Source organism: Protomyctophum parallelum (assembly GCF_964188405.1).
Source record: "Protomyctophum parallelum genome assembly, chromosome: 9".
Lineage (NCBI taxonomy): Eukaryota > Metazoa > Chordata > Actinopteri > Myctophiformes > Myctophidae > Protomyctophum > Protomyctophum parallelum.
Genome location: NC_139706.1, coordinates 40,825,993 through 40,841,032, shown reverse-complemented (window position 1 = coordinate 40,841,032; position 15,040 = coordinate 40,825,993). Strand labels below are relative to the sequence as shown.

General features: G+C 40.8%; 1 protein-coding gene across 1 annotated transcript in view; it reads right to left on the bottom strand.

The window, feature by feature from the left end:
* Nucleotides 1–15,040, bottom strand: part of veph1 (ventricular zone expressed PH domain-containing 1) — a 147,461-nt gene that overhangs the window by 69,310 nt on the left and 63,111 nt on the right. Inside the window, exons 6-8 of the mRNA XM_083773323.1 lie at nt 13,685–13,905; nt 8,553–8,777; nt 7,529–7,908 (exon numbers count right to left, since the gene is read on the bottom strand). Coding sequence (XP_083629449.1) covers nt 7,529–7,908; nt 8,553–8,777; nt 13,685–13,905 — 826 coding nt within the window. The remainder of the gene's footprint in view (nt 1–7,528; nt 7,909–8,552; nt 8,778–13,684; nt 13,906–15,040) is intronic.

The following is a 15,040-nucleotide window of genomic DNA, read 5'->3' as shown; positions in this document are numbered from 1 at the left end:
GAGCCGGAGATTGAAGCGAGAATCCTCAGATTCCCAAACGGCAGTTCTACCTCTTGGTACAGTGATGAGAGCCTTGAAAGTAAAGCAGCCTACTTACTGTACATATTTTTTCAGTGAATATTTCACCAACCGCTAAACTAACAACGTGTTGCTTGACTTACACCAACATATCAATTTCTGTGGTGATAGACAACTTTTAAATTAAAAGCATGATATGAAATCAATAAATCAAATGAAATGAATACAGCCACTCACTAAATTGTGTGTGTTTGTGGGTGTGTGTGTGTGTGTGTGTGTGTGCGCGCGCGTGCGAATTGTATGTGCATTAATCATCACAGAACCCCTCTGAGACACTAATCACACATTAAGCCACCTACTGACACTTGTCTGTGTGTGTGTGTGTGTGTGTGTGTGTGTGTGTGTGTGTGTGTGTGTGTGTGTGTGTGTGTGTGTGTGTGTGTGTGTGTGTGTGTGTGTGTGTGTGTGTGTGTGTGTGTGTGTGTGTGTGTGTGTGTGTGTGTGTGTGTGCGTGCGTGCGTGCGTGCGTGCGTGTGTGTGTGTGTGTGTGTGTGTGTGTGTGTGTGCACATGTGCACATGCATCCCAGTGTCAGAGAGCACATGGGGGTTAACTAATACCACACTGTATCATTAATTATGAGCAGCCACCACGTCTGCCTGTAATCTCACACTGGCGTTCAGGAGGGCTTATACTAGGATCCCTTCTGTTTCTCAAGTGTTCTCAGATTCTTTATACGTAGCAGGGGAGCCAGTCACCTAAACTTTGAGAGGACCTGTGATGTCATGCCATTTGTGTTTTTTCTATTCATTTGGTCATTGAGGTCCACAGAATAAGAGGCTTGCTCTGCTGGAAACATTGCGAAAAACATTTTGCACAAAAAAACACCCCTTGGGCTAAAAAACGTCCATATCCGTCATCACAAATGTGATGAGGTCCGCACAAATGTGATGAGGTGGCTATGGCCGAATTTAGGCCAAGGGGTGTTTTTCGTGCAAAACTAATGCTTTAATTAAATGGATTCAGAATCATGAAAAAACTGTTTGACATGTCACAAGCTACTTAAAGCATAATGAAAATAAAAAAATATTGCATTATATATTGTCTCTAGTGTCATAATACAAAAAAGAAATCACGATGTTTCCGGCAGAGCAGGCCTCTTAGTCTGTGGACCTTAATGACCAAATTAATAGAAAAAAACACAAATAAAAAATACGGCCTGACATCACAGGTTAAACTCTATTCCTTGAGCTTTTGGGCCTGTGGCCCCTCGACTATTATTATTTCAATCTCAGCCTCTCCCTCTCCTTCTTCACGCTGGCCTTTCTTTCTAATCTATGCACGTCGCACGCCCTCAGGAAATGGTGCTATATACAGTATAGTCGGGGCGGCGGTGGCTGTATGGTAACCGGATGGTAACCGCAAGGTTGCCAGTTTGAACCCGGGCTCCCCAGAGTTAGCGTTGAAGTGTCCTTGAGTAAGACACTGAACCCCTAATTGCTCCTGCCTAACCTCTCAGGGCCCTATGCTCCACCCCTTACCCCTCATCTCTAAACCTACAATTTTAAATAGTTCAACTAGCGATCTACATTGGCATGTTGTGAGCTTGTAGATCGGCAACTATTTTAAAAATAAGGTTAGAGATAACAGTGCAGGAAAAAACCCTAAAAAAGAGGCTTAGTTTTTGAGGTACCCCTCCCCGAGGTAGAACAAAACGGGACATAGTTTTTTCATATCTTTAGGATGTCCCCTTCATGAAATGCATTGTCCCGAGATTTACTTTTACTGCAAAGGTCATGAAATTGGTCCATGAAGTTACTCACCACAGGCACAAAAAAACGCCTATCTTAAAAGTGTGAGTTCCAAGTAAATACTCTGTCATTTTCTACCTGTTGGTTGTTTTTACATCATACTTGCACAGATGGTCTACGGGTAGTGTGCCTACATCCCAGAACAATCAGAATGCCAATATTTGGTTCTATTGTGAATCAGCAGCCTTTTATATAAGGCCTTAAATAGGCGAAATAGCAAAATGTTTAGTTTTCTGAGCAATATTCACTCGTCCTACTCTTTATCAGGGGTAGAATAAAATGTGACATTGTTTTTTCCAAATCTTTAAGATGTCCTCTTCATAAAATGGATGGTCAGAAGTTTTAGTTTTACTGCGGAAGTCATGAAATGCCAATATTTGGTTCTATAGTGAGCCTTTAATATAAGTCATTTTTAGAGTCAGAAATAGCAAAACACAACAAACTGCAAAAGGCATGCAATTCTTCAATAAACTTTCCACACCAAAAAAGTGCAGAGATTTTCCCAGTGTCTACAGGTACCCTACACCCCGAAGCAACCGGACAAATATTTAAAGATATGCTTGCATTGTGAATCAGCCGGGTTTTATAAGGTCTTTGGTCTAATATTTCTGCGGCCAGACAATGGCCTTGTGGTTGTGGTGTGGAGTGTCTGTCCTGGAACTGGGAGGTCGGGGTTCGATCCCCGGCCGGGTCATACCAAAGACTAAAAATGGGTCCCAATGCCTCCTTGCTTGGCAGTTGGCACTCAGCATCAATGGGTTGGATTGGGGGGTCAAATATACTACAGTAATTAAATGATTCCTGAGCGTAAACCACTCCAAGAGATGGGTCAAATGCGGAGAACAAATTTCACTGCAGTAATGTGTGACAAATCGTACGACTTTGACTTTATCAAGTCTTTTTCACTCTAATCCTGATATTAATACTGTAAAATTCCTACAACAAAGTGACTGCTGCTACACTAGGCGTACAAAAAGTGCTCTGCAGAGTGGCTCACAACAAACCACAAATATCTCCCCTGAATCACTGGGAAATCAAATCCCTTTGGCTTAGTGGTTAAGATGTTGGCTCTCCACTTGGGAGGCCCGGGTTAGAATCCTAGGTGTTACACTCGGAGTACAGGTCTCCGCCAGATCAATTACAGATTATAGTGGTCTGGAGTGGTCAGTGATGCCTTTCGGCCTGGCGTAGAAGGGAATACAATTTGAGAACATGTTTTACCCAGCCACACTTCATATTCATATAGAATCTATGATTATCAGGTAGGCCTAATATCTCTACACCTCAAAGCATCAGGAATGACACATATTGTTATTGTATTCTATTCTATAGGCCCATACAGTCTAAATGCAGTGTGGCTTAAGTACATGTTGTTATTGTATTCTATAGGCCCATACAGTCTAAATGCAGTATGGCTTAAATACATGTTGTTATTGTATTCTATAGGCCCATACAGTCTAAATGCAGTATGGCTTAAATACATGTTGTTATTGTATTATATAGGCCCATACAGTCTAAATGCAGTATGGCTTAAATACATGTTGTTATTGTATTCTATAGGCCCATACAGTCTAAATGCAGTATGGCTTAAATACATGTTGTTATTGTATTCTATAGGCCCATACAGTCTAAATGCAGTATGGCTTAAATACATGTTGTTATTGTATTCTATAGGCCCATACAGTCTAAATGCAGTATGGCTTAAATACATGTTGTTATTGTATTCTATAGGCCCATACAGTCTAAATGCAGTATGGATTAAATACATGTTGTTATTGTATTCTATAGGTCCATACAGTCTAAATGCAGTATGGCTTAAATACATGTTGTTATTGTATTCTATAGGCCCATACAGTCTAAATGCAGTATGGCTTAAATACATGTTGTTATTGTATTCTATAGGTCCATACAGTCTAAATGCAGTGTGGCTTAAGTACATGCTATTGTATTCTATAGGTCCATACAGTCTAAATGCAGTATGGCTTAAATGCATGTTGTTATTGTATTCTATAGGCCCATACAGTCTAAATGCAGTGTGGCTTAAGTACATGCTATTGTATTCTATAGGTCTATACAGTCTAAATGCAGTATGGCTTAAATACATGTTGTTATTGTATTCTATAGGTCCATACAGTCTAAATGCAGTATGGCTTAAATACATGTTGTTATTGTATTCTATAGGCCCATACAGTCTAAATGCAGTATGGCTTAAATACATGTTGTTATTGTAATCTATAGGCCCATACAGTCTAAATGCAGTATGGCTTAAATACATGTTGTTATTGTATTCTATAGGCCCATACAGTCTAAATGCAGTATGGCTTAAATACATGTTGTTATTGTATTCTATAGGCCCATACAGTCTAAATGCAGTATGGCAAGTACATGCTGTAGAATACACTTATTTTTGTGTGCCATTCTCAATGATTAATCATCAATCAGCAGCTTATGGAAACGCACTGCTCAAAAAAGTAAATAAATATCTGAAATAGAGAATAAGCTGCTGATTGATAGTATTGGCTACTATGGTTACCATAGAAGACTTATAGAACAATATTTTGTCATTCCAGATGTTTTGAGGCATAGAGATATTAGGCCTACACCGCCTACCTGAGAAACACCCTTAGATTCCACATGAATATGAAGTGGGTAAAAAACATGGTATCAAAATGTATTTCCTGTGATTAAGCGGTCATTTTGTTTGTAGGCATATTACAGTATTAATAGATCAGGACAAGGCCTTGGAGCCTACAAAAGCCTGCTGATTCACATTACAGCACACTGTATTTTGACATATCTTGGGGTCCTACCTGTAGACAATAATATGTGCAAATATGATGTAATTAAATCCAAACAGTAGGCCTAGTAGGTATAGGTGGACAATGGAGCAGGGGACTTTTCTGCATTTTTATTTGAAAATCTCATGGATACATTTCATGACTTTTGAGGTGAAAGTAGAACTTGTGACCATCCATTTCATGAAGCGGACAAGTCAAAGTTAATGGAAGAACAAGTTTAAGTTTTGTTCTACCACTGACAGATAGTAGGATCAGTATTAAATGAGAATATTTCTAAGAAAATTCCACGTTTAGCTATTTCCGACTATAATAAAGCCTTATATAAAAGGTTGCTGATTCACAATAGAACCAAATATTGGCATCCTGGTTGCTTTAGGGGCAGATCGGGCACTGAGGGGGGCAGAAAATAACCAACTATAGCAGACCTATGTTCCACAATAACTTGGCCCGTATCCTTGGTTAGTAAAATAAGCAATACATTCTCATTACCATGTATACATAAAAATCACACCCGTGTGAACTGAAGTGAGGGCGCTGTTATCATTGTACATCATCCATTCTTTTTGTAGGACAAAAATAGCCGATTTGCTCGTCTATGTAACTTCTGCACCCATTGTCAATTGTTTGTGTAAGACGAAAATCTACACTATAGCTGAATATCAAAAAAAAAATATATTTATTTGGGGACTTTGAGGCAAAAGGGCAGGTACCCAAGCACCACCCACCAACCCCCCCTTTGCGCATGCCGCATGCCTGCATATGATGTAAAAACAACCAGCAGGTAGAACATGATTGACCGTCTTTCAGGGTAGGCCTTTTTTGCAGTGATGGTCACTTCGTGGATGACTTTCATGACTTTTGCAGTAAAAGTAAAATGTCTGACTATCCATTTCATGAAGAGGGTATCTTAAAGATATGAAAAAAAGAATGTCACATTGTTGATAAAGAGTAGGACCAAAATTACAAGAGAATATTGCTCAGAAAAGTCAACTTTTAGCTATTTCCGCCTATTTAAGGCCTGCTGATTCACCGTAGAACCAAATATTGACATTCTGATTGTTCTGGGATCTAGGGACACTACCTGTAGGCCATCTGTGCAAGTATGATGTAAAAACAATCAGCATGTAGAAAATGACAGATTACTTTCTTGGAATTCCCTCTTTCAGATAGGCGTTTTTTTTGCCTATGTGGTGAGTCACTTCATGGATTAATTTCATGACTTTTGCAGTAAAAGTAAAACTACTGACCATCCATTTCATGAAGAGGACAAGTCAAAGTTATGAAAAAACACAGTCAGGTTTTGTACTACCCCATTTTAGAAGAGTATCACCAGGATTACAAGGGAACATTCCTCAGAAATGTAATTTCCGCCTATAGAAAGTCCTTATATAAAAGGCTGCTGATTCTCAACATGGAACCAAATATTTGCATTCTGATTGTTCTGGGATGTAGGCATAGTGCCTGTAGAACATCTATGCAAGTATGATGTAAAAACAACCAACGGGTTGAAAATGACAAATGATTGACTTGGAACTCCATCTTTCAGATAGGCGTTTTTGGTGCCTAACTGTGTGGTGAGTAACTTCATGGATCAATTTCATGACCTTTGCAGTAAAAGTAAATCTCGGGACAATCCATTTCATGAAGGGGACATCCTAAATATATGAAAAAACTATGTCCCGTTTTGTTCTACCTCGGGGAGGGGTATAGTCAACTTTTGGGGCTTTTGTTCCTGCACTATAAGGGGTAAGGGGTGGCACAAGATATATCCCTTAAAGGGATTTTGACATAAAAAAAGATTTTTGTAATTGTTCTTATTATTTTTTCTCTTGTGTCACTTTTCACAACTGTAACTGTAACTCTATACTGTAAGAATATAAACAAGCCGGTTCCTGGCCCAGGCCGTAGCGTAACGGTCTGGGCACCGGACTGGTAAACCAGTCGCAGTGTGCCGCGGGTTCGACTCCCGGACCCGACACGGCCTTTACTGCATGTCATCCCCCCATCTCTCTCCCGTTTCCTGTCAGCCTACTGTCTGTCCCTTCAAAAAACAATAAAAGGCGTAAGCCGCAAAAAAATATCTTAAAAAAAAAAAAAAAACAAGCCGGTTCCTTATGTAATTCTTTTTTTCCCCACAAATAAAGACAACATACACATTTTAACACTGAGGCCTTTTCTGTGTATTATATTGTGTTGTAATCGGTGGTGGAGAAAGTAATGACATTTTGTACTTTAGTAAAAGTAGAAAGTACTCATTATGCAGGAATGTCACAAGTTTTCAAAAGTATTTAAAAATCTAGAAAATAGCAGTTCTATAAGCTCACAACAATGCGTCACTTTGCGACGCCAAAATGTTTATATATACAGTATGGCTGAGGTGAGTTTTCAAATATTTGTAGTAGAGTAAAAGTAAAATATTTGCCTCTGAGATGGAGTAGAACTTATGTCATATGTAAACGAGCAAATCGGCTAACCAATCACATGTTTGTGGGAGCGCTTGGCCAATAAGGGACCACCTTATGTACCTTATGTAGCAATGTCAAATGTCCACTAACATAAATTGATGTACGATGACAAGAGCGCCCCTCATTTCACACGGGTATGACTCTTTTTTACTTAACCCATTCTGAACGGGCACCCATTTTGGTGTTGGCATCATGTCGTGCTTTAGCTATTGAAAAATAGCAGATCTACAAGCTCATATCGCGCCACCGAGTGGCGCGATACGAGCTTGTAGGTCTGCTATTTTTGAAAAAAATCGAAGAACGACTGACATTTTTAGAATCTGATCTCAGGTCAGAATGGGTTCATCAGACCAGTGTGTGTCCGGCGGAAACCTCGTATGAATCTGATCTCAGGTCAGAATGGGTTAAGTATAGTAGTTACAAAGTGATGTGAGTACCTTCTATGACACAGTGTTGTGGTGTTGGGATCAGGTGCAGCATCTCCTTACAGAACTCTCGGATCTCCTCCATGTTGTCTCTCAGGTGTACATACAGTCTGTCTGCCTCACTCTTCTCCTCCTCCGTCTTTTCCTTCTCTCTCTCCTCCCCCTCCTCCTCCTCCTCTTCAACCTCCACGTTGGTGGCGGTGGAGATGGGCCGGGAGCCGCTGTCGGTCTGTTTCCTGTTTGTGAGCGATACTTCCTGCTGCTCGGAGTGTTGATTGGCTGAGCCGTCTGACACGACGCTGTCTGGAGTTATGTCCAGTCCGTCTCCGTCCTCACCGTTGTCTGAGTTGACAGAGCGTGAGCGCACGGCGTGCAGAGCCAGGCTCTTTGACCTGGAACACATTTAGCCATGAATACGGTAGTTCTCTATTTCTGGAACAGAAGTGTCCATACTGTATGTTACCACCAAATTGTGCCATATATCAGATATTGTGGTAGTTATGAAGTTACATTACATGGACTTGTGATTTGATGATGATACAGTGTATTGCGGACATATACACACATACACATATACACACATGCATACTAGACAGATCCCCTCTAATATAAAATACAATGCTTTTTCTTATGCCATGAATCATTCCCACAATCCCACACATGAGAAACAGTATGTGCCAGTCTTTAATGGAATCCTTCATCTAGTCACTGCATGACATACTGACTCACCTGTTGAACTGTTGAACATCATCTAGTCACACTGGTAAATGGCGCCTTTATCCAAGGCGCTTTACATAGATTGTGCATTACATTCACGCATTCACACACATTCATACACCGATGACAGAGGAAACCATGCAAGGCACCAACCTGCACATCGGGAGCAATTAGGGGTTCAGTGTCTTGCTCAGGGACACTTCAACACTAACTCTGGGGCAGCCCGGGTTCGAACTGGCAACCTCGCAGTTCCCATCCAGCCACTCTACCCCTGAGCCACTGCCATCCCATCCCACTCTGCATGACATGACTCACTCACCTGTTGAATCTCATCTCCCTCCGCTCGTCCCTGGCGGCCTGTCCCAGGCTGTACCTCCTCTGGGGGGCGGGCGACTCCTCCTCGTCCACCTGCTCCTCCTCTCCCACCTCCTCCCCCATCTTCTCCTCAAAGGCCTGTATCTTCACCTGCAGCCTCTGCTCCGAGACCCCGCTGAGACCCCCGGCAGTGCAGGGAGACGGGGAGCACGCCATGTCCTCTTCAACCCTGGAAGAAATGTGTAAATATGCAACCAAGCATTTTTACCCTTTAATTAACACTAAGGATATTACTGTGTAGCAGACTAGCAGTACGCACACACGCACACAAGCGCACGCAAGCGCACGCACACACACACACACACACACACACACACACACACACACACACACACACACACACACACACACACACACACACATGCATGGACACATGCACGCACACACACAAGTGGTGGAGGTTTGGAATGTGGCCCATGGACACTGAGATCAGATAAAGTTGGACGGACCATTGCATATTTGGATGGATTAATGTACTGTACAAAATGTCTCTCTCTCTCTCTGTGTAACATTCCTCTCACTTTCTATTCCCGTCACTGCACAGTGAAATCCACAGTGTTCCTTTGGTCAAAATGTAGCCAGATACAAATGGATAAATTAATACTGAGGGTTTTATTGTGTGTTCTGCTGCCTATTTCTTAATTCTGCCTTATTTCCGCAACCCCAGTATAGCTTCCATCTTTCAGTGATTAACTGATCTTTCTCACTTCACTTGGCCTCACTGTCTCCCCCTCTTCCGTTGGTACAGTAGTCGTCTGTGTTCTACAGAAGTGATTTTCATGTCAGGGACCTTTTGAACAATTAATGAAGAATCTTGAAAGTGTCTGGGGGTCCTTAGCATGAAAAGGTTTGAGAACTACTGATTTAGGAAGCATTTGTAGAATAATTTAGCTGGGAGCATCATCAAGGGTCCCTAGGCTTTCCCTGCACCAAACATTTGTTTGTTTGTTTGTTTGTTTGTTTTCACATACAAAAATATTTCGGAAATGATACACAAGGTCAATAAAAAAATGTGAAGGAGAAAGCCTAAAAACCCTCCAGGGTCTTGCATGTGGCTTCTCCAGGCATGTTTATACATTCATAACTTTGTTTTTGTTTGTTTAAACTTAAAGATCAGTGAACTTAACTGATCTTTCTCACTTCACTTGACCTAACTTTCACTTCCTCTCTCTTTATAGTCATTCGTAGTGCTAGAGGTTGAAAAGTCAAGCAAATTATTAGCAAATTAAGCACAGACCATGTGAAATAAATTAGTGCATTCGGCACATTTCCATCAGGTCATCAGGTTTCTTCATGTGATTAATTCACCCGAAAATAATTCTTTTTCAAACTGTTTTTTTGTTTTGAGTGCATTCACACAGAACGTGAATATTATGTAGTGGAACAAGGTTGTTGTTTCAGAACACAAACATTTATACGAATAGATTTTATGCAAAATAGTCACTGGCAATTTTATTCGTCAGGTCTTTAGAAAGTAAAATAAACTGTAAACTTATGGGTCCAGTTTTACACTTGGTTACAGTCAAGACTATGCCTTATTTTGTCTCGGTCATGTAGGCCTATATCTATGTGTATTGTGTTCCCTGGCGATGTTTCCATATAGTTTTGTTCATGTCTGTCCCAGCTGTATCTCATTTCGTAATCACCCCTCATGTGTCTTGTTCCCCAGTCAGTCCTTGATGGGTCATTGTCTATTGTGTTAGTTGTCCTACATTAGGTTCTCATCACACCAGCATTGGACAATAAGTTAGAATTACAATTGTTTATTGGGTAATGGGTATCAGGTATGGTCGCCCCTAAACCATCTCGCCCCTCAATCTTTTCTGACAACCTCACGCCGACCACTCGGTCCAACGTTTCTTATATTCTTTATTTTGTTTTACTGAGAATAAGGTTAGAAATAAGTTTAGGGTTAGGCATAGTTTAGGTATAGGGTTAGGTTTAGGCATAGTGAGGTTAAGGTTAGGAATAAGGTTAGGTTTAATCGTTTAAGCATAATTTACGTACATGTAGGTTACTTTATACAAGGCCGCGCAGTTCCGCCGGCTTTCCGCCCGGCGAGTTGGTAAAGGGGCGAGTCGTTTGGTATTTGTTTATTGCATAGTTACGCCAACCACAGACATCAGCTGTTGTGCAAGGTGACATTATGATTCGGTAAAGTCACAGCATCATAATTTAATTGATTTTATTATCTTTTCGAATAATGATACTGTACATAAGTTATATAAAAACAACAACCTTTGACTGTAACATACGTACACAGTGAAATGGTCATTTCTAAATGTTACAATTAGAAATTACCATTTTACTGTGTACGTGAATACATTTAAAATGTATTCACGTGGTTACAATTACAAATGTAACAATGTAACAGAGTTAAATGACAGTAGGCCTACTCCAGACTGTCCAGAGTTATAATAGGTTTGAAATATTATGAAATATTCATTCGCTTTATTTTTTATTTCATTCTTTTTTTATGTTGGTGTTTTACATGAAATAACCTACATGAAATCAGATATGATGGTGGAGAAACCAAAAGATGATTTGACATGTAATTTGGTTTGTATTGTTAATTTTCCTTTATATTTAACTTTCTTTTCAAACTTTTGTCCCCCCCCCCCCCCCCCCTTAGTTTGGTCTCACTTGGCATTTTACAATGTACATTTACGTCATCTTCTCAGTTCCTCTCAGACTCTCCAATCAATCCTCATTACCATAGTTTCATCTTTCACTTCTGTCTTCACTCCATTCCACCATTCCATTTGTCCTACAGTATCTCTGCTCCCTGTGCCGTCTCCCCTCTCCCCCTCCCTATCTCTATGGTTCTTCCACAAAGACCACAAGCAAAGCCTCTGGAAGCCACTTGTCTCGTCTTTCACACAATGTTCTGGTTTGGATGGGACTGTGCGTGCCATTCCCATACGCGAACCAGCTGAATCCCGGTCCATATACACAATACAGTATAAACACACACCGCGACACCCACAAAGACAGAATGAATACACACACACATGCATGTGTCCAATGCTGGAAGAAGTACTCAGATGTAGAAGTAGCAATACCACAATGAATAAATACTCTGTAACAAGTAAGAGGCCTGTATTCAAGGTGCATCAAAATATACTCTGCTGAAGTACTAAAAATGTCAGTCTACAAGCTGACAATATGTCACATTTATCTGCTATTTTGAATTCTGCTACGTATTTGATTATACTATATTATAATATACTAATCAAATTCCACAGAGCAACTAGTAACTAAAGCTGTCAAATAATTGAAGTGGAGTTATTAAGATCTTTTACAAATGTGCCTATGAGAGTGGAGTATATTGAAAAATGGAAATACTCAAGTAAAGTAAAAGTACCTCAAAATTATACTTAACAGTACTTCCATGTGGACACATGCACCCATGTGGCCATGTGCACATACTGTAAAGCACTTTGAGTAGTTGGATGTTTATTCCAAAAATATTAATAATACGAATTACGAAACTGATCATTTGTTTTGGCATGTGTGGGTTCCCATGGCTACAATTGACCAGAATCTGATAGCCTATAGGCCATTTTCTTTCAGTTTTAATGGTCTATAAACATTATAGTAATGCAATAAATCCAGAGTGGTTTAAAATTACGAACGCCACGTGTGTTTGGGCTTTATATGGGTTTTGGTTGAGTTGTTACAGTCTTGTGCATAGCTTTAAGGTGAACCATATGAATAACTGGAATACAGTTCTGGCCGGCTGTTTATAGAGAATCTTTGAACTACAGAGCTGACCTACAGTATAATCACAGTTTTATCTCCGGCCATAATGTTGTAACTTGTGGTGGTTCTTTACAATCGCTGCATTAACTTTGCATATGTTAATCATGTGCGTGTGTGTGTATCCCAGAGGTCATGTTGGGATCTAAAAATGGACAGCCAGAAAGTCCGGCATGATTACAGTTTACCGGACATACCGGATTCAAACCATTATGAGAAAGCATCTAAAAAACATGCATATGAGGGGTTAAAGGTCAGTTATATGGGTTAACTTAACGCTATTCAGACTATTTTGGATTGTCTATTTATAGCTCCCAACTCCTTTGGGGTGTTTTTGTCACTGTATATTTGGATTTTCTCTGAACTTCGCTCATTAAACTAGTTGACAGCACTGTTGACGTGACAGATTATTTTGGCAGTTGTTGGTGACACAGTGGGCTGAGGAACAGACAATTTGAAATGTGCCTGGTTTGTGGTGATAATAATGATAAATTGCCATGGTTTATTTATTTAGGGGGCCAAGCACGAAGTGCGTAGGCAGGCACCCTATTGTATTGATCATCACAGTTTTGGCACAGTCACTTTTTTACAAAACTTGGCAGAATGGTTAGACTGGGTCATGTCAAAATCCAAATGTTATTCCCATTGGCAAAAGAGGGACGCTATACCAAGCAATTGAAAAATGAAATATTTCAGCAGTATGACCTATTGTACAGCCATGAAACATCATTACACACATGCCTGCACGAGGCACACATGCCTGCACGACCTGGGAGCTCCTCCGTGATGCAATGAATATTTCAGTTTTATTACAGTTATTCTTCTGCCCCTAACTGCATACATGTTGTATGCTTATCAGCAGCCATAAGCAGAGGCTTGGTAAATGGTGCATTTAAGCGCTTTTATCCAAATGGCTTCACATAGATTGATATATTGATAGATAGATTACATTCACCCATTCGCACACACATGCATACACCGATGATGGAGGAAACCATGCAAGCCTGCTCTTCTGAAGCAATTAGGGGCTCAGCATCTTGCTCAAGGACACCTCGACACTGACTCTGGGGGAGCCCGGGATCCAACTGGGAACTTCACCATTCCCATCTGGCTGCTCTACGGCCACTCTACCCCTGATCCACTGCAGCCGGCTTTCCCGCCATTATTAACCCATGAAAACAAAACGTGGGCGCTAGAGAGCAAATGTCTTGTGGCCATATAGGCTCTGTGCATGACTGTAGTCCCAGGCTTTCAGATTTGTAAAAAACAAATCAGAATACTTTGGTCCACTACTGTCTGTGAATCTACTGTACTAACCTGCAGTGTATGTTAGTACTCTCTTCCAGTCTCCTCCCCAGGAGCCTGGCTATTGCAGTGAAGGAGTTGCTCATCCTGTAGATGTCTTTAGCACAGCCTCCCAGTATGGTCGGGTAGCGGTCTGTCAGGGCTCTGATCTCCAGCAGCAGAGTGTGGTGGAAGCTGTGCTCCATGCTCCCCAGGAGTGACACCAGGTACACCAAGGAGGTCCGTGCATGGTTCTGGAGAGGACAGGGGGGCAAAGGTTATAGAGAAAACCAGAGTCTGATGTAATATAAATTGCAGTGCAAACTGCAAACAATGGGGTCTAGAAATTAAAGTGAGTAGACCATGGAGTTTAAGGCAACCACAGACCAGTGGTTGCCAAACCACTGGTGCCGTGAGACCTTGGGAGTACCTTGGGAACAGAAATTCTCAGAGAAGACACTACCAGGCCACTGAGCTCACAAGGCATCACATTTTGAGAAAGCATGAAACAGGGCTTGGTGGTTAAACCTTATATTTGACAAATAAATGTTTACAAAGTGATAACACGCGTTATAGAAGCTAGTTTGCAGGCAATACAGGTGTGTGTATATGGTACTTTGAAAACCAGTGCCGTAGACTGCGTGCAGTGGTAGTCAAATGAAGAGCAATGGCAAAAAGTCAGACAGGTAAAAGACCGTGGAGAAGGTTAAACTCAGATGTGGAAACATGCTGTTTAGCACTGAGAGGCCAACCTCTGCCAACGAGCTACACATATGATTCTGGTTAAGGGACCTGAGAGAGATAGAGATAGAGATAGAGATAGAGATAGAGATAGAGATAGAGAGAGAGAGAGAAAATTATTGTGGAATAAAAATTGTCAACAGATCGCTTCACTGATGGGAAAGACAACACAAGAGGGGATCCCTTGTTCACATACAGTATGCAATGTTATTGACCACAAGTGCTAAGAATGTTATTTATTTTTGATAGCATGTTGTTTAAACTGATTTTAAGTTTAAACGTTTGTTACTTTGAAGCACTAAATAATTGTTCTTTGCATTATACCGGTACTCAAGTGACCGTTTACCCTGTTGTTGGCTGTTTGCTGACTAGGGTTCATGCCATATAAAGTGACTGTAGTGTAGAGTGAAGGGAGAGAGGAGTAAAGTGAGAGAGAATTCGGAAGGATATTGATGTAAGGATACAGCAGGAGAGGAGAAAGGATGAAAGGATGAAATATATAACAAATACAATTCTTTTTCTTTTTAGAATACCCCTTTGTATTTGTCAGGACTAATCTTCTCGTTCTTCTCTTCCTCCTCCTTTTTCTTTAAAAGAAACACCTACTCTTCCCAAATGTTTGAGATAGGTTGGAACGGGTGTATGTTT